Raw genomic sequence first — 20,624 nt, 5'->3', positions numbered from 1 at the left:
AAGTAACAATTAAGGGAACAATACATAAAGGAACTGGAGAGAGCTACCAACACCTGGTAATCTTTTATTGAAAAAGCTTGCTTAACATAAGTAATTAGAAATCAAGGACAAATGCTCTTTGTGTAGCTCTAAAGCCCTACAGTAAGGAAAGCTAAAAATTGGTTGATAGTTTACTAAGTCCTATGGGACAAATCATTAAAACTGTTACTGTTATATTTGGTTTGGTGGAATACTTAACAAAATGCATTTTTATCTGAACTTCTGAATGTATTAAAATGCATTTATATGTCATATATTTAAGTAATATTTACAAAATGTATTTAAGTGTTTTACATTTAAATAATATTTATATTTACAATATATAAAATATGACAACAAATCTTTTCTCCATGATCAGTGGAAAGTGTAGTTGAAAATTCTGTTTGATTGCCAGGTAAAATCAAATGTCCAGTCAGTGCTTTATAAATTTACTTCAGATAATTCCTGCTAGGAAACCTCTGGCTCTTGATATTGTTATGCTTTGTTTTGTTTCTCATGAAGTCATATTAGCTCCAGTGGTGAAAACACCTTTGAAAAGTAACCAATGTGTCCAGGATTATTAGGAATACTTAGTGCTATGAAGGGGTCATTGGAATAAAAAGCAGGAGTTATGCATTATACTTTCTATCTTCATCTATTACTACCTATACAAAGCATGTCATTTCTTTGGCTTAATTGGTTTTTTCTGAAATAGGAATTACATTTTTTCTAGACTGAAAAATTCTGAGTCAAATCATGTCTTAAGGTCTTTCTAATATTCAACAATATATAGTTCATTGTCACAAAGAAACAGTTACTCCCAGAGTTTAATTTAAATGATTACTTTTTTTTTTTTTTTTTTTTTTTTGTCTTTTTCCTTTTTATCGGTACCGGGGGTCGAACTCACGACTGCCTGCTTGCAAGGCAGGCGCTTATGCTGCTGAGCTAAACCCCCAGCCCCCAATGATTACCTTTTTAAGAGACAATTGCATTTGAAAAATAAAGTGCCCCATAAAAACACAAATACACGTATGACTGTTTATAACAGCATTATTCGTAATAGCCCCAAAAGTAGAAACGACTAAAGGATGCACTGATTGGTGAATAGATAAATGAAATATGGCATAACCAGTGTCAAAACACATATTGCACCCAGCAAATTTAAACAAGCAAAGAAGATTTTATTTAAGGCTATTGAAGTATTCAGAAGAAGCCAGAACCAAGTGTGAGCTCCACTCCTACGAAGCACTAGGGTTAAGGTCTTCTAAAAACTAATGAGTGAGTAGAAAAGTACTGCAGTGTATCTGGGGAAAGTCACAGGCCATCTGTTCTTGCCAGTTGATTTTTTTCCAAAGGAAAAATAAACTCATGTTTTTACCCCATGGAACAAAATTTCCCACTGAAATTAGGCTTCTACCCTTGCCCTGAAATGGGAGCTTAAGGGTGCTGTTTTCCTTAATGGTTGCATTTCAAAGACAGGGTTTCTAGATCCCGAAGAAGTAATGTCTAGGTTGTAAAACTGTCAGTTGACTATTAGGAATATCTAATTGTTTCTGCAACATTTGAAGAGATCCTAGAGACCTAGAGTAAGGAAGAAGCCTATCTACCTGAGCAGCTGTGTGGAGCGGAAGACTGTATCATTCACCATACAATGGGATATTCTTGGATTCTGAAACGTACTGCACAGTATATGAACCTTGAAAACATGCAAGATGAATGACACTGGTCACAAAAAGTCATGTACTGTATGATTCTCTCGATAAGGAATGTTCAGAAAAATCAGCTGTCTATACACAAAGTTGAATACTGAGTCTAGGAATGGGGTAGGGCAGTGGGATGGCAGTAGAAACCACAGGGTTGTTTTGGGAGTGATGAGGTTGTACTAAAATTGTGTGTAATCAAATTAAAAACTTTTTGTACAGTGAAAGAAACCAGAAACAGGTTGAAAAGAGCCCATATAATGGGAAATCATTTTTTTCCCACCTACTCCTCAGTGTACCCCTCTCTCCAAATTTAAAGACCCAATCCAAAAATGAACATCTAAAATGAATGGACCTTTCTCAGATGAGAAAGTGCAAACAACAAATCTATGAAAATATGCTCAACACCTCTCATCATTCAAGAAATGCAAATTAAAATAACAGTAAGATTCCATCTCAGTCCAGATAGAATACAAATCAACCAATAAAAAATGCTGGTGGAGTTGCGGGGAAAAGGAACACTTGTCTACTGTCCTTAGGAGTGTAAACTCGTACAACCACTGTGAAAGTATGGAGATTTCTCAAAAAAACTAAAACTAGACGTCCCATGTTCCATTTTATCCAGTTGTTTCTCTTGTGATATCTTCTCTTAAGAGTTAAAAAAAAAATCATGCCACAGTGATATGTGCATATTCATGTTTATAGAAGTTCAGTTTATAATAGCTAAATCTAAGGAAAAACTGATATGTCTATCAATAGATGAATAGATAAAGATAATTTGATATTGACATACAATGGAATGTGACTCTGCCATAATCTGAGTCATTTGTAGGAAAGTAATGCACATCAAGACCAAAATCTTAATAAATAAATCAGACACACATGTTTAAGTATCACATTCTCTTGTGGGAGAAACTCAAAGGATAAGTAAGGAACATAATGGAGGATAGATACTGGGAAGTAGGAGAAGCATGTTCAAATGGAAGGGGTCTAAGGGATGGGAAAGAGAAGAGGATAAGGAAAAACAGAATGGAAGGAAAAAAAATAGAAACAAAGCTCTTGTAAATGGGGAAGGGAATAGGGTTGAAGGGAGTAGAGGGTAATAAGAAAGAAATTAAGATATTATGTACAGATACAAATTCCCTTTGATGAATTAGATCAGTATGTATAACAAATGTGTACTAATAAAAATTTAAAAATTGTATGCTGTTGTACAACTCTATGTATAGGGGAAGCTATTGAATTACATACTTCACTGGGTGAACTGTATGATACGTAAATTTTATTTCAGTAAAATTATTGTTTAAAATTGTTGAAATGTGCAATCCAGCTAAGAAAATACTTACTTAGATTTTATAAGAAAAAATTCTAGTAAAAATGAAACATTTCTCCAAGGTAAATTTTGACTTTTACCAATCTGTGAATGTGGACTATACATTTCTGATAGCTAGCCTGTTTTATAAAATAGTTTGCAAGTTATTTGTTACTATGTTGTACTAATCAGATAGTATAAGATGAGAAAGAAAATGATCCTTTTGGAATGTCCTTAAGCTACTTACACCCCCAAAATAATTGCAAATTGTGAATATAGGTAAAACAACTGTGAAACTAAATAAGAACTATTTTCTTTCTCCAACTAGTGGTAAAAACCACTATGTTATGTGTACTTGTGTGTTTTCAAATGAAAGCTACATCGACAGAAACCCAATTTGTAAGTAGTGTTCAGTAGTAAATTTGTTGGTAGTCTCTTCTACAGAAACACTTCTGTCAAGATGGGTTAGTTTCTTCATACGCCCATAAAGATTTATTTTATCCATAATGCAGCTAAAGTGGAGTGATGTTGGTACAGTGTGGGTTTAAGGGCCAAGGACACAGAGGAGGTCAAGTCATAACTCCCTATTTCTTGGTTGCTGGCATGAAACAAGGCAAAATTTTGAATTATAAAGCAAGATTTGGCTGCTCCTGCCTTCCTCACGCTCTCCTCTGGAGACTAATGATCTGTGCCCCCCTGCTTCACCTCCAACACACATTTCTGTTCCTCCTGAGGCACATGACTTAGGATGTCTAACACAACCTTTTTTCAAGCCAACACACACATTTAAATTCTAGTTTCCCCAAGACAGCTAATTTTAATTTAAAAGGGAAGCAAGTTTTGAAAGCATGATAACATTTGAGGATCTTAAAATCCCCAAAATTTACAGATTAAACTTGAGTCCTAAACCCAAAAGTATCTTTAATCCAGAGACTAAGTTTAAGAATGGCTAGAAAACTGGAAACAGAACAAGCTGTCCTTTCTGACTCCTTTGGTCTTTAGGATGATGCCTCGAAGTATTCCTGGCTTACCCAGAATATTTGCTTTGTCCCTGCCTGAACTTTTACATTCTTGAAATGTACCTCCTAAAATGTACATTAACTACTGATTGGTGGCTTTGATGTGTACAGTTGTGGTTGTTGATGGGGAAAGGAGGCATTAGGAAATTGACATGGGAAAGAATAATCAAAACATGAAGGATATATGATACCGATGGAGGGAAAAGAAACTCTTAGCTTACTAGATGTCTGGCATGAGTTCATGTTCTCTAAAATCAAAGAATGAATTTTGGGAACAGTGGAGGTTAAGGGCAGAAATTTTTATTGAGAGAAAGCAAGCTTCTGTGTGAGAGACACAGAAGAGGTCCTGAGTAGATTGCAGAGGACCCTGTCTTTTCAGGGACTTTTATAGAGCAAAACCACAAGGTGAGGCAGGTCCAAGGTGGGGGAAAAAATGGGAACTCACAAAGTAGGCATGTGGTGGGATAGAACTATGGCCAACCAATAAGATTAATTGCTCAGATAAAATTGATTAAATTGAGGACAAGTAGGAAAGCAAGTCACAGAGCAGGCAACCATACATAAAGAGAAGTAAGTGGTCCTGTAGGGCATTGGGCTGGTTACTCCTGGCTTCTTTAGGGTGATAGAGACATATTTAGAATATCAAACCCTGATGTTTATCCTTAGGAGGTGTGTGGGTGCATTTGTTTGATCTTTTGTCTTGAGGCCTGGCCCACAGTGGAGGTGTCTGTCCTCTACAGTTGTAAGGTATCTGGGCTTCTACACTGGCTCCTTCAAAGGCCTAGCCCTGTCTGACTGCCTGTAATATTTCCAACTAACTCAGCTGCGTGTAACAATATAAATGACTTGGACAGATTACATTTTAAAAATTTGTGACACTTTTTTCTGTATATTGATCATTTGATTTTTCTTGGTTATAGATTGGGCTTATGGATACTACAGACAGCAGAGAAAACTTGTTGAAGAGATCGGATGGTCCTATACAGGTAAACATATTCTTACATAATGAGATTGAGCAGAAACTTTTATTGATTTTGTTTCTAGTTTTGTATATAAAAGAAATCTTGTAGCCTAACACATCACATCTTATAGTTGAATTAATTAACAAAATATATCAAACACAAAATGATTCTTGGAGGGCTTTCCATAAGTAAACTCGGTAGTATAGATTTTATGGCACACAGGTTAAGGTACAGCTAGATTTGAATTTCAGCCCCACACTGACTGTATATCTTTGGAAATGTTCATAACTCACTAGAGGCTAAGTGGTTGTGTTGTTGCTTTTGTCTCTGTATTGAGGGCAATAATGAGCATTAAATGAGATAAATGAAACACCAAGGCCCTGGTACAGACTTTCTTCTTAGTAGAAAGCTCTCAGTAAATGACAGCTGCTATTGTTATGATAATGCTGGTGATTATTTGTATTTATGCAACACATGTTGATGAGATTCTTGATTTCAGGAGGAACTTCCTCTTGAGTTAGTATGGCTGAGTTCACTAGAGTCAGAGTCTGAAATGGTTGTGCCAGAATACAGCCTTGGTAAATTTAATTATTTAAATGTACAGCCTTGGTTTGGAACATTATGAATATCTGAAGGTGGCAGAAAATATTTAAAACTGAAAATCATGATCAGAAACCCACAGGAGAAGAGGAGCCCCAGGCCTGTTTAGAAGAACATAGGTGGAATTTGTAGGAATTACAAATAATGGGTGACCAGGTGGTACCGTGTTGAGCATTCAGTTGAAGTACTCGTTGATTGAAGAGTGAGCTGATAACAATAAAATCACATGAGGAGTTGTTTGCCATGAACCTGGGCAACTTGGACTGTTTTTATAGATGAAGCCCAGAAGCATGTTGAATTTTGAACAGACATCCATTTTCTTTTCATTTTCTTATGTTGATGGCAAAGAATACTCAAACACTGATAGGTTGAAATACAGATACACATGTAGATGTAGATACAGATAAATATACAGATATAGATAAAGATACCTATCTTCTATCAGTTTAAAATCAGTTTAAACTAAAAAAAGTTACAGATTTCTATGTGGTTTTTATTTCTTGTGTTTGTATATTTTATAATGGTTATGTGTTCAACTTACTCTTAAAATTACTTTTGAGCCTTCTTTTTAATGATTATTGCTGATTGATAATGACATTTAATATTTGTGAATATTAAATTGAATAAATTTTATTAGTTAATCATCCTGTTATTTTGGATAAAGCTCCTAAAAGTAACAGTTGAGTAGATAAAAAGATACGATTTTATTTCATTTTTATCAAGTGCTTGCTGGTGAGTCCTTAATATGTAATTATTGGATAGAAAAACAAATACTCTTAAAATTCTGATACACACTACCTAAATTCTTTCTAGAGTGGTTACACTAACCTATAATAAAAGTGACAACCTAACTAAATAATTGTGAGTCTTTACTAATTTGGCAAGTTATTAAAAGTGATATTTTGTTGTTTTACTTTGCTTTTCATTACCAGTAAAGATTTCCAAATAAGTAAGGTTAGAATATAGACACAATCAAAGTGGTCATCAGTGCAGTAAAAATAAACAAATTAATGCATATCTGTGTTATGAGTTATTCTATAGATGAGTGTGAGTAGATCTGTGTGATATTGTATAGAAAGAACTGCCCTCAATTTGTCCACTTATAATAATTATTTATAAGCCTGTCAAATACATATATATTTATGGTCTAAATTCTGAAAAAATATCAAAACAAACATTTCCTTAAATCTAATGCTTTAATTATTTAAATGTAATTTCTTCCTTTCTGTTTTGCTATTATATGCTTAATGTATAAGCATTTCAAATCCTGTTTACTTCCTAAGCAAGATTTTTTGAGAAAAAAAATGGATTTTAGCAAACTTTTGATCATTGGACCCAAATTTTAATCATTTTCGTAGATATAATAAAATCATTTTCATAGATATAATAAAATCAAAAATTCATCCATTTTACCACTTTTGAGTTAACAATAATTTTAAAAAATTTAATCAAGTTTGTCTAAAAAATAAAAATATCTTTAATATACATTTTCCTGGTTATTTCATTTGTGAAATACCCCAGATGATAAGATGTCGTTAGGGTATGTAGAGTATATTTGGTCTTTTAGAGTATATTTGAAAAAAGAAATGCCAAGTATCCAAGGTAATGGTAGACATGGAGAGCTAGTGTTCAAAACATGATCCTTATATTTATATAAACATTTTCACTTGTATTTTTATTAGGTGTACATATTATATATTCTTTAGGATAAGCTTGAGTCTTGTATTCTCTGGACTTAATTCTAGGCTCTAAGCCAATTTTTCTCTATTATATCCATACCTCATACAATGTAAAGATTTTTAAGTATTTTAAGTACAAGGCCAAGATACCTTTTGAGTATCTTTGAAGTAAGATTTTTGAGTCAACATATTTTCACTGACTTTAACTGTATCAGAGTAATACTGTCTAAAATCATCAATGACAGATGTAAGGAAAAAGTTAAAAAACTTTGTAGAAAATGTTTGCTTATCTGCTTTTCTACATCTGAAACAAACAAACTGTCTAACTATAGGGTTCAAATGTACTGTTGGTATTAATGAACTATCTAGAAAATCCTTGTAGAATTCATTTTAAAGTAATAAGTGAAAACCAAAATAATTTGCCTAAAGTTTCTGTTGGCATCACTTTATATGCTTTAAAGATGAGTAGTGCCACTTGTTTTTACACAAAGAAAGTTGGTTTTAGACTGAAAGCAGTATGTATATGTGCTGGAGAGCAGTAGCTATGTCTCAATAAGGAGACAAAATTTTCATGCATGTTTTTATTTATGCTGTCTGTTGGATTATAAGCTTATTTGCTAATGTGATAAAATACTGTGACTGTCTTTTCAAAACTTTGTAATTTTGTATTTATTATAACTTTGATCTGACAACTGCAATCATTTTGACTTTATTTTCTTTCCAGAGGAAAATCCTAGTGTTTTGTAAAAAATGACCCCTCTAATAATTTTTATCCTTTTTATAATTCTGAGAAACATGTTAAAAGACACAGTGAATGCTTGGAGAGCATCTCTGTCTAACCACAGAAGTTGACATCACAAAGATTGTTCCCTCCTTTCTGTAAAGATCTGCTGATGTCAACATCTGGGCAATAGTTGATGAAAGGTGACTTTTTATTTTTTTATTTTTATTTTATTTTATGTCTTTAGTATCTGGGATCAAACTCACAACCTTGTACTTGCCAGCGCTTGTGCTGCTGGCTTAATCCCCAGCCCAAAGGTGTCTTTTTAAATGACTTCTGTAGACAATGTTTACTCCTGGTTTGGGAATACTGCTCCCAGAACAAAATTTTTTCCAAGAATTTTCCATGAGGATTGAAGTTCTTCATATTTGGGGCTTTTACATTTCCATTTCCATTTCTACAAGAATATCACCAGGCATCTTTCAGAACTTCATTCGCTACTCTTGTTTTTAAGATGTTTTTTTTTCCCTATTGGAAAAAAAAAGCTCTTATATAAAAAACTTGATCCATATATAGCATCAAAGAATCAAAATCATCCTGGTCTAGTTTTAACTACGACCTTCCTACTTTCAGAGGCAGAACTACAAGAAGCTGATTTTTTTCTTAAAGCAGTGACTCCAAAGAGACAACCCACATATTTTTCTGGATTATGCATGTGTAGAGTGAAAAACTTCTGATAAACCCGGAATCAAAAAGTAGAGGAAAAAAGAGAGTTCCCATTCTAGTGAGGGCAGATACGTGGTGACTAGTGGAATAATGGTAGTGGGATTCCCTACCAGCCAGAGGTTCCAGAACAGCTTTAAGTGCTTTATTAGGTCACAAGCCAGTAGCTTATCAGTGGTTTTCAGTGCATAAAAGGGCAACAGTACATCCCACTATGCAAAATCCTCCTTAGGAATCAGCAACACAGCTCCTTTGAATAGACTGATTGAGTATAGACGTGGCACCTATTGTGGAGCTAAAGTTGCTCATATAGATCCAAGAATATACAATGCACAGTTCTTCATATTATAAGCAAGTTGCATGATCCTGCTCATCACCTAAGCTTCTTTCCAGAACAGTCTGGTGACCAAACTGATGAATTCACTAAAAAGTGACATTTGCTGTGAGGGAGGTGTGGCAGATCTCAAAAGGGAATATTTCAGAGTCAGGATGATGACTGGAGTTTACCACAGTCTGTGTTTTTTAATGAGCTGTTCTACTTATATTAATGCTCCCAATTTATTTGTAAAATTACTTCTAGAATACTTGAGGATCTTAGGAAGAGACTAGCAATGAGAACTTTTATTTTATGAAAAAAGAAATTCCATAACAATATAAGAAATAACAATAGATCATACATTGAATTTTGTTGTCATCGAAATAGTTATTCACAGTACAAGACATAAATCAAAAAGATTCTTACAAAAAAGAAATAAATGATATACATATATTACTATATAAGTTAAACAAATTAGCATATATATTAAAATATTTTTGAAGCAATGGAATATGTAATTTGGGGGAATATTTGAACTTCTCTGTAGTTTATATTTATCTTCCTTCTCTTTTGCTCTTTATTTGCACATACATGTAAATAGTTTGTGTTTGTCATATAAGAGAAACCATGTGATTTTTGAACTTGTGTTTGTTTTGTCTCACTTAAAATTATGTTCTCCAGTTGCATCCATTTACTTATAAATGCTTTGAGTTTATCTTTAAGTGTAGAAATTCCTCAGAAAACTAAAGCAAGAAATTCCATTTGACCAACATCTCCCCCTTATAAGTTCATTTTCTAGATAGATATTCCTGTGACATAGATATAGACACAGATCAATATAGACAGACGTAGGTAGATATAAAGATAAATGTAGATATCTACCGCTTTACTCCACTTTCATATTACAGGAATAATGCACACCCATGTTTATAGCAGCACAATTTATAACAGATTTTGGAAACAGTATATGTGCTCATCAGCAGATGAGTGGATAAGGAAAATGTGGCATTTATGCCATTGTGGAATATTACACTGCCAGAAAGAGTGATGAAGACATTTTACAACTGTTTATTTCAAGCAGAGTGTAGGTTTGTTATTTTGGCTGAATTCCTATGGTATCAAAAAGCAGTGAAATTATTTATCCAGATGAATGCATTGCTTCCAAGAGTGAGTGGATTATTCACCGTAAAGTTTATTATTTTTATTTTTAATGCAAGAATGTATGTAATTCTTGGTAGTATCTTCAGTATTCACATTTATTATTACACATAGAAAATGAGACACTGGTAATTGTATAAATTTCAGAATATATTAGCTTTAGATTCTTAAATGTAACTAATTTCATGAATGATTCAAGTGTGCCAGTCTTGACCCTGTGTACCTCTATCTTCCTCTATAATAGCTTACCTTGTTGAAGTATATGTTTGGGTTTTCTTCTTTGCTTTTGTTTGTGTGGTATTAGAAATTATACCCTGGACTTTCACAGTGAGCAACATCCAAACTCCTTTTTATTTTTTATTTTGGGACTGAGTCTCACTATGTTGCCAAGTTGCTCCAGCGAGGCTTGAACTCTGTATCTTCCTGCTTTAGTCTGCCAGAGAGCTGAAATTACATAACTGCACCACCATGCTACATTTTGCTATTAATATTCATCAAATCAGCAGGAATCCTGGAAGAAAAGATTTCCACTGAATGTCTGTACATGGAGAAGTCTACTAATAAAAGTCAAAAGTATAGCAGCGTTTTTTTCTGTGAGAGACTCCATTATGCTTCCATAAGCCATTTCAGAGCACTGAATGACACATTCAGCAGTATTGAAATAGAGTCACTTAAGCTGAGGTTGCTTATGGAAGATTATTCAATTATAACAAGGGGTATAACAATAGAATTCTTATTAGCCAGCAGATGGGTGGAGAAACAGGGTGGAAATGATGAGTCTTCTAATCATGTTTTTCACTTTGGTTGAAATCAGTATGTCTGTTCAAGGTGTATACTGTCATTTTGTGTGAAGATACGACAGAGTTGGTCAGTATAGTGGAACCAGTGCCATGTTAGGAGTTACTAGAGGATGGTGAGCAGGGCTTGTTTTGGCATCTGTGGTAAGAGAGTGAAGTAAAACTGGGAATGGAAACCCTAAGAATCCGATTATTTTCACCCTAACTTCATTCCATTTAAGAGTTTCAGAAAATAAGTATCATTCTTCTTAGTACAGAAACCTGATACTTTCTATGACAATGTTTAATCAAAGACAATTCAGCGAAAAAAGTCTTTTTTTAAAATATCACAAACATACAATTTAAGACTACCATTGAGATTTTAATATTTTCCTTTCCACTGAGTTGTTAGGTCTGTGATTGCAGCCTCAGGCAACAATAAGATCATAAGAAATAGATGAAATTCATTCTGAAATATAACCTTCTGAAGTATAACCTTATTTCTGAGATTTATAGATTATATTTTCTCTTTATTTTTTAAAGCAACTTGGGGTTAAAAATTTTATACTTATTTGTTCTCAAATGTTCTTACTAAACACCTGTAAAGTTTTAGTTAGAGGGTTGCATTTGGTACAAGAATGTGTGACTGTTTTATCTAGCTATACATGCCTCACTGTTAGACGGGGTTAGATAACTCAGAAATAAGGGGGCTTTAAATACTGAATTGATTCAGTTTCCTTAAATAGAACTTCCTGTCTAAATAGCCTTTCCATTGTGATAAGTACAAAGGCTACAATATACCACTGACAGAAAACAAGAGAACCACTATAAAAGGTTGTATATAGTGTAATTTCTTGTATTTGGCTTTATTTTTGGCTCTAGTTAGGCTTAAAGTTTTCTTTCTCATAACCTAAGAGAAAATACAACAACTTAAAGAAAGGAAAAGTTGGAGTCCTGTAAAATAATGACGAATGTCTGATTTGTCTGTGTTTTTCTTTACTTCTGGACTCTGGGATATTATTAATATATTGGGTTATTTTCCCTTTGATTCACTACTCCATATTGAAAAAAGATTGCTCATTTCCAACTGAAGTGTGAAAAATAAAGCTTCAGAATGCTATTTACAGAATTAGCTTATTTCTGTTTAGAGTTCTGTGTTAATACAGACATAGAAGCAAGGCCTGTTTGCCGTGGTCACCCCTCGAGAGCGAAGCTGTGGAAGGGGTAAGACCCGAGGAGCAGGTCCTCGCTTTTACTATACAGCATTCATACTGGGCAAAAATTCACTTTTCTCACTCATGTATTTATTTTGTTGTTGCTGCTGTTTCATTTCAACAAGTATTTTGTGTTCTTTTTTAATTGGTACGTTTGCAGTACATAATGACTACATTCTTCATGGGAGGTTGGTGCACCTACCTACACAACACATTTGAATCCCAGTCCCTCCCTTTCCCCACCCCACCCATCTCTTGGTCCCCTTCTGTTTTGCAAAATAAAGCATTTTTGACAAAATTTGTTGGTACAAAATATTTTGTTTACCTGGATTAGTTTTAGTTAAGAAAGGCCAGATAGTTTGATAAGATCTCCAGTTTTGTGTCTTCTCTAAAGACAGGATATGAGGTCTCTGCCAGTTAAAGGGATTCACAAAGACCTTTCAGGTCATTGACAGCACTCGAGGGTCAAGCTCTGTGGTCATCATTGAACCGCAGACAGCATACTGCTCACTGCACTGCATTTCCATTTTCTCATCTGTAAAGAGTTTTTAACAGTGCTTTACTTAATTGTGTGTAGATCAGATAAGTCCTTCCCCTTGTAGGAAAGCTGTCTGAGGAAGGATTACATAGGACTATAAATCCAAGTGATTATTATTTGGCAGGATCTTAACTTGAGCCCAGACAGATTGAACGAGCTTGGGTGCATCTGATAATCTTACACCAGTATTTAGGAGTTGATCCAATTGAATCCATCTTACAGACAGATATTTCTTACCATCTATATATTTTTAAAAGTTTGCCTAAGATTCATACTGTTGGCAAACTTTTCATATGCTAAACCTGCTGATTGGATATACCTTACTGGAGAAGTGAAATGAAGTTAAGTTAGATAGTCCGAAGCTCAGCATTTACTTGCACTGTGTTCTTGACAATAGCTGTGAGGATAGAGTTTAAAGGTTCTTATCTTTCCAAAATGCTAAAGATGCAAGGTAAGGCAGAAATTAATAAGCTTGATCTAGCTGTTGTACAATGCAAATGTTTTCCAAAACAACATGATAACCATATAAAAATTTTATTTGCTGATTAAAAGCACAAATGCTTTAAAATTTTGTTTATAATTATCAATTCATTTAGAATTAAAAAAAGATGTATTTGCAGAATAGCATTGTAATTAAAATTATTGCTTACATTTCCTATTTGCAAATTATCATGCTAGTATATCTACTCTGTGAACAGTTAGAAGTGCACTGATTCTCTGATTCAGCCTCATAGCTATTCCTGCTGACAATAGTTAGGAGAATTTTTAATAGATTGGGCAAGTCTGAGGCAGCTCAGCAACCTGGCTGCTTCTGTCTATGCCTAAATTTTTTGCCTTAATGCTGGGATGCATTGTGCCTCTCACCCTTCTGGTCCACCTTTATTTATGCTCTGCCTCCCTTACTATGGAACAATCTATTTCCTGAAATATACCTGTATCAGCAAAAGAAAAATGGAAGAGAAAATTACATGGTTAATAAAAAAAAAAACCTTCAAGATTCAGGTGTAATTCATATTATCATACAGAATTCACCTCAGTGTGCTAAATTTTGAGGCAAATGCCCTTATGATCATTTTAATTTGACCCATACCACCTTCTTTTGTTTATGAATTAGTAAAAGCCAAGAACAGGCTCATTAAACCTAGAGTTTTTAACGAGAAAAAAAAAAACAACATGAAAAATATGTAAATAGCTTTTTTCTGATATCCAGGAAAATGTTTTGTTAAATTAAATACATTTCAATGACTGAAGCACTGAACCCCAAAATGGTTTTAAAATATATTCAGCTATATTTAGAACTGATGGCTTTTATTTCCTCTATTCCTTAGGGGATAAAACATGTATTTGAATATCTGTCTGTTCTTCTCTCTATTCATTGCATTTCCACTTTAACCATGTGGCCTCTTTGTCCAGGTTAGAGTCCCCCTGACTGGATCACAGATAGGACCTCTCTTAGCTGACATGCAGAGAGTCTAGGATATCTACATGCCATCTGACACAGCAGCATCCAAACTTTGACAGATGATTTAGGGAACGTCATTTCATAAAATGCCCTGGCACATATCTAACAACTGCCTAGATTCATTCTTCTAATTGTAGAAGGTTCCATAGGAAGGGAAGAAACTTGAACCCTAGCAGAGGAGGGTTCAGACCAATGGAGTAGCAGCTGGTAATTTGGGGATAGCAGACCTGATGGAAGCCAGAATCAGAACAGAAGGGGATATAATTAGCCCTTGAGAGAGTTAGGGTAATTGAGGGGAAGACCTAATGCAAAAGCTAAGTACAGTTTAGAGTCAGCAGCAGCACTTACCAGAGTCAGCATGCTGCTCTGCCTGCTCTGCTGGGCACTCCTCACACACACTTCCTTACTCTCAGAGGCATGCACACTCTGTCCTGCAAACAGGAGCTCAGGCAACACCACCATGAGGCTGTGAGTCTCTTTCTGAAAGAGGCAGAAATGAGAAGATTAAGATGCGGGGGGGTCCAAGGCAGATGCATGGGGAGCAGGAGAAATGCCAGAGGCATTGTAGCCCAGTAAACAGCTGACCATGGCCAGAATAACCACTGACAGTCTCCAGAAAGCATTGGCAAGGCTGGAATTAAAATCAGATTTTTGTCCACACAGACTAATCTTTATTCCTTTAGGAGGTGCTGTTCAGCTCTTGGTTTGTAGAACAGCTTCTGATGGCAAATGGAAAGAGGAGACCACACCCAGACAGGGTTAAGACTGGAGATGCCTTTCTGTTCATTTTCCATTAATGCATTGCTGAGAACTGGGAAGTGTGGAAATCTGAGCCATTATCTTTCCCCTGAAAAAATACTGTGTCAGTTTGTTACATGCTTTCCCCACAATAAAAGCCATCTCACTTCTCATTGTAAAAACATCTTTGAAGAAAAAATGTGTATGTGTCTGTGAGCAAAAACAGCAAAATTTTGCCATCTAGAAACAGTCACTTTAAAAACAAGGAACAGTCACTTTTTATTAATGCTGCTGTAGCTTCTGCTATTGATAATTACTGTACACAATATTTTAATGTAATTAAAAACAAAATTTATCCCAACTCAGAAATCCTTTCCATAAAGACAGTAGAGAGAGAAAGCAATCTTGTTTTTGGATAAGCATTAAACACATGTGGTATGAATCACATGTAATCACACTAAGAGACTGCAAACACAGAAAAAAAATTCACTCCCTTATATAGTCAAACAGACATAATTCACTGTACACATGTCTTCAAAGTAAACAATAGCTAGTTCTCTGATTAGCAAATTTGATAGGAACTGATTTCACACAGTTCATCCAGAGTTTACCAGGGAACTGGAGTTGCTATCTGTGTTGGCTTATTTTATTGGCTTTATTAAGAGACAAAACAAATCTCTTTATCACAAGCAGTACTTTTACAAGTTACAGCAAGGAGTCTACAGAAGTAAAGAATATTGCCTTTATATGGAAATTGGCAGTGAGATGCCATCTTTCAGTATGTTTGCACTTCAAAAAGACCAGCCCAACTGTTCTTGCAAAAGACACGTTGGGTCATAAATGTGGCAAAAGGCCTCTAGCTTTCGAAAGGAAAAGAGGGGAAGGTATTAACATTTATCTGTTTCCTAAAATAAAAGTTCTAGGAAAAAGGAAAGGGAGAAGTTTCTCCCCTATTTTCAGAAAGGAGAATTGTTCCTTTTAAAAAAATATTGTCATTATACTTCCAAATTCTCCTTCCATACATTCTTGTGACCTCTAAATATATGTATGACCATGTACTGCTTTCAAGTCAGTCTCATTATTAGTTTGTGGATATATTTCTAAGTAACTTATTATAACTAAGGATAGGGAAATGCAAAACAAGCTTCTACACAAGCAGTTTTCTTCACTATATTCTCACGTATGGTAGGTACTCAGTAAATATTTACTAGTCATATTGTACTTTCTCCAGTATAAAATCAATTTCACTTGGGAGGAATTGTGACGAGTAATGACATCATAATATTATCAAGGGACCAGTCCAGATCTTCCTCGCAACAGACATACACAAAAAATAAATAGAGGAATAGAGTAGAACAAGCTTTAGCCTAGGAGACATATGTGTAAATCTTAGGAATTGGAAAAGTAGGAAAGGCTGTATTTCATAACCCTTTATCACCTGAAAATTGAAACAGTGTCACACCCACACAGAATCAGTGCCAAAGGGAAAACACAAACTGATGAATGCCAAATTAGATTACTTACACTGCATGAATGGCTTATCTAGTCTGTACATGTATAGTTTCCATCCTTGTGTATTGCATGAGCATCTCTAGAAAGTTTGATTTTCTTACATTGCTTTTTCTATAAATTAATGTTTAGTGTTTGTTTTCCAAAATTCCAAAAGTTTGTTTTTGAAGATCAGCCACATGTATGCATATAATACCCTCATGGAGCCTCCTGAGAAGAGTTTTAAGTTCTGTCAACATGTATGAGAAAGGGAAGGAGTCAGCATCTTATCATTTCTCTGGCTTGCCTACTGCCTGAATGGTAGGAAAAGCTAAAGTATTGAGATCGTTAGTTTACTCAATACTCATGATGAGGCAGATAGCATGCTAGACATTTGGGATGCAGTCATGAATGAAAAGAGTCACAAGCATATAAACCATAATGATGACAAAGTGTGATTTCAAGAAAGCATGATAAATGCCATAGTTATAGCTGTTAAAGCTATAGGGGGCCTCAGCATCAGGGGCTCCGGAAAGGTTTCCTAGAGAAAGGAAATTTAAATTTATATGCAGTATAAATAGAAGCTAACTAAGTCAGCATGGTGAACAATTGTTCTGACCAAAGACAGCAGCTATGCTAAAAATTATAGATGAGAAAAATGTTGTGCTTCAGCCTCTCACCTTTGGACAGAAAATAGGAGCATGACAAGCCAAGCTTCTTGGTGACTTGTGCCTTCTTTCTGATATTTTCATTCTGCTTAAAATTCTGGATAACACCACATTTTGGTGGGCAACAATGAACTTTTAGTTATTGGCATGATTTTAGACATGTTTTAATTAGTTAAGTAAAGGAAAAAGAACTAGTGAAAGAGTTCAAAAGATAGTGGATGGGGAGGTTTTACATAATCTGAAAGTAAGAGGACTTCAGGTACTCAGGACTGATCAACATTGTCACATGTCTTCAGAAGTTGTTCATCAAGAAATAAAGATCATTGAGTTGAATGTAATTCTAATGAAGCTGATTTGATGAGGACTTTGTTGTTAGTTTGTCTGGTAAGAATACAAGCTCTACAGTGAGACATCTGTCTGCTTGGCTTCAACACTAGAACAGTAATTCTTTTATTTTAGATTTCCTAATCTGTAAAAGATCATGACAGTATCTACTTCAGTGCATACAAAGTACTTGGTAAAATTACTAAAGTGAGATAAATTTTCTGTATCGTATGGTATTCTTCTGAAATTACAGATCATTTTATATAATGCTTCTGTTTAAATCCCTTCAAGTTGCTCCCCATCACCTGCACATGGCATATAGTGATTTAATGATCTGGCTGCAGTCTGTCTGTACTGTTGTATGGCTATTCCCCACCATGTTGCTTGAACACCCAGTCTCCATACCTCTTTCAAGCGAAGTTTTTCTGTTCTCAAGTCCCTCAGTCAGAGAAAATCCCTTGCTTTACAGTTCTGTCTCTGTGTCCTCTTTGTGCAGCACAGTACATGGCTGGCTCTGTACCTTACTCTTCTTTCTCAGTGTGTGATCTCGATCATATATTCTGCAGAGGTGTATTCATGACCCAGTAAAGCTGCAAAACAAATTATACCCCAACTTCAGAATTTAAAAATATCAAAGAGATGAAGTCTCTTGCAGCGTTAAAAAGTATCCAGAAGACAGGAAACTCGAACTTGAGTTTTGATTTACAGGACTTTGCAGTAAGAATTCTTATGGCTACCCCTGTTACTTTTCTTTCAGTGTTGTGGGAAATTTAAAAAAAAGCATAAGATACTGAGTTTTGAATTCTTGGGCAGATATTAAAAAATAACACTGGCTCCAGAGCTTTTGTACAAGTCAGCTTACTAATTGCTCACACAAAATACCTGATACTTGCATCTTAAAGGACAGGTTACTTTCGGCTCATGATGGCAGAAGGGCACAGAAGAGGAGAACTATTCAACCCCTGGCATCCCAGAAGCAAAGAGCAGAGAAGGGCCAGAGAGGAAGGGGCTGGGATATGGTTCCCAAGGACATACCTGCATGATCTCTTTCCTGTAACCCACTGCCTAGTAACCCATTCAGCTTGGAATTCATCAGTGGATTAACCAATTGATAAGAATGGCACCTTCATAATCCCATCAATTCTTCAGGAGCCTCTTAATCCAGTCAAAGATTGACAGTGAAGATTGAAGAGCCAAGTGGTCTGCGGTAGTATCATGGTACTAGTGGTTAACTGGTTCCAAGAGGCACCATGAGTACTTAAAAAAAAAAAATGAGTGCCAAACAAATTGCTTCAGCTGAAAAGGATAGAGAATCAGTAATTGGACACTGACAAATTCTGGCTTGAGCCTCAAGTACCACATAAAGGAGTTCAAGAACAGAATTTTTACATTGAGATGTGTTAAGTACCAAATTCAAAGAGTGTCAAAGCAGTCGAATACCAAGGTACGAGGTTAGTCTCTTTTTCTCCCTTATCAACACATACAGTTTTTTTAAAAGGAATGTATTAAGAGCAGTTATTTCTGGAGAGTGTGTTGTGACTACCTTTTATTTTTATCTTTTATCTTAATCTTCTAATTTTTCTACAGTATGTATTTGATTTATTACTGAGAAAAAGGGAGTTTAAATGTCTTGTGTAATGTAAATTTAACAATTATCTTTTATTGTTGAGATGATTGAAGAAATTGTTTTGCATCACAGGAAATCTTCTGCCTCTCCCCATCTCCTTTCTGCAGTGAGGCTGCATGTCTGTATTTTTCTGAGAGACCTGTGTGACCCTGTTTCTGCCTACTATACAAGAACTACTTCAAGGAGCATTGAAATTAGAGCTACTCTATTAATCATGTACTGTATATCCTTCAGGAATAGATAATAAATTCTAATTAGTGTGGACCCAGATAATATTCTCAGGAAAATGGCCATACTGGTATTACCCTGATTTGAACTATCCAGGATTCCACTGAGGCACTCGGGTATCTTACAACTTGATTTTCTTCGCAGCTGTGGCTCAGTATCTTCACTTCATGTTCATTTCACAGTCTGGTTTCATTATCGCAGCTCAGTGAGCATCAATTCCTCATAGGTGATTGTCCGAATTGCTGCTAGCTCAGTCACATTTTCTACATCATTTATCAGAAAATATAGTTTTTTAAGAAGTCAGAACAATTATGCAGGTAACCCATAGCCAGGATATGCACTCAGAATGGATATCAGAGCATTCCCCACATGTGGAGCTGAAAGTCTTCAGCAAGCTGATGAGCAGACAATGTCACTGACCCATAGATCAAAGGAGTCCTGCTCCAATTCAGTATTTTCTACATGCTTCTCCTTTGACAGGAAAGAGACCATTCTGTTTTGCAAGGAGAAAAGCTCATCTTCAGAGAATAGCCTCTGTGGTTTTTCCCTTTTAGCAGAATAATTACATCCTTACTTTCTGTGGCCCGTGAAAGAAGTCGCTCAGGGTGTGTTTATGAGATTTCAGAGCACAGTTAGGGAGAAAGTCTTATGATTTTTAATTATAAACCTTTACCCACAAAAATGTGCATATTTAGGTAAATTATAATTGCTCTTCTATTCTTTTTGTTTATGGTGATTTCTTGTTCATGCTTGCGCATAAGAGAGAAAACTTGATTTAAAACTTAGTTTCTATTGATGTATTATTCTGTCACCAACATTTTAAAAAGTAAATTGAGTAGAAAATTAAGTTCTGGAATATGATGCAAATTCCTCTAGTGTATCTGGCCTTCATTTAATCATTTATGAGTTAGCACTGGAAGATGTTTATATAGACTAGGTACCACAGAGATCTAAGGAACTATATTTACTTGATCCTAATTAATGCTTGGCCTTAAATAATCACACCATTTTCCAATTTCCTAATGGTAAGCAATTAAATAGCTCACAGCTGTTAGCCAGATAAATAATAACTTTGTCAAGTAGATATATGCAGATTTTCACCACATTTGAAATATATAGATTACAAGCTATATTGAAATGAATGTATCTTAGCATTGTATATGTTTTCACTGAACACTTACTTATCTGTTTAGTAGTATTAAGTATATGTGGTATGGTATGGTGTGTATGATGTGGTATATTTTTATACATACTGTATGAGGAAACAAAAACTTTTTGCCTATCTATATGAAAGTGTTTTGTATTTCTATAATATTAAAGATGATAAAATATTAAGTTATTGAAAGTTTCCAT

The 20,624-nt window shown here is 35.0% G+C and overlaps 1 protein-coding gene and 1 long non-coding RNA gene across 5 annotated transcripts in view; one reads left to right on the top strand and one right to left on the bottom strand.

The window, feature by feature from the left end:
- The window catches only part of Ptprz1 (protein tyrosine phosphatase receptor type Z1), a 165,185-nt gene that overhangs the window by 50,700 nt on the left and 93,861 nt on the right, over positions 1–20,624 (top strand). For all 4 annotated transcript variants that reach the window (XM_063241532.1, XM_063241528.1, XM_063241524.1 and 1 more), the window contains exon 2: positions 4,970–5,035. In XM_063241532.1, the coding sequence (XP_063097602.1) occupies positions 4,970–5,035 (66 nt within the window). The remainder of the gene's footprint in view (positions 1–4,969; positions 5,036–20,624) is intronic.
- Positions 12,463–18,917, bottom strand: LOC134474249 (uncharacterized). Its single transcript, XR_010044983.1, has 3 exons — positions 17,822–18,917; positions 14,547–14,678; positions 12,463–12,733 (listed from the first exon to the last, which is right to left on the bottom strand). It is a non-coding gene; the product is annotated as an uncharacterized LOC134474249 (long non-coding RNA).

Source organism: Cavia porcellus, unplaced genomic scaffold (assembly GCF_034190915.1).
Source record: "Cavia porcellus strain 051 isolate PalLab524CR breed Dunkin Hartley unplaced genomic scaffold, mCavPor4.1 scaffold_2, whole genome shotgun sequence".
Classification (NCBI taxonomy): Eukaryota; Metazoa; Chordata; class Mammalia; order Rodentia; family Caviidae; genus Cavia; species Cavia porcellus.
Note: the sequence above shows the minus strand (reverse complement) of the source record. Positions and strands in the feature narration are given on the sequence as shown.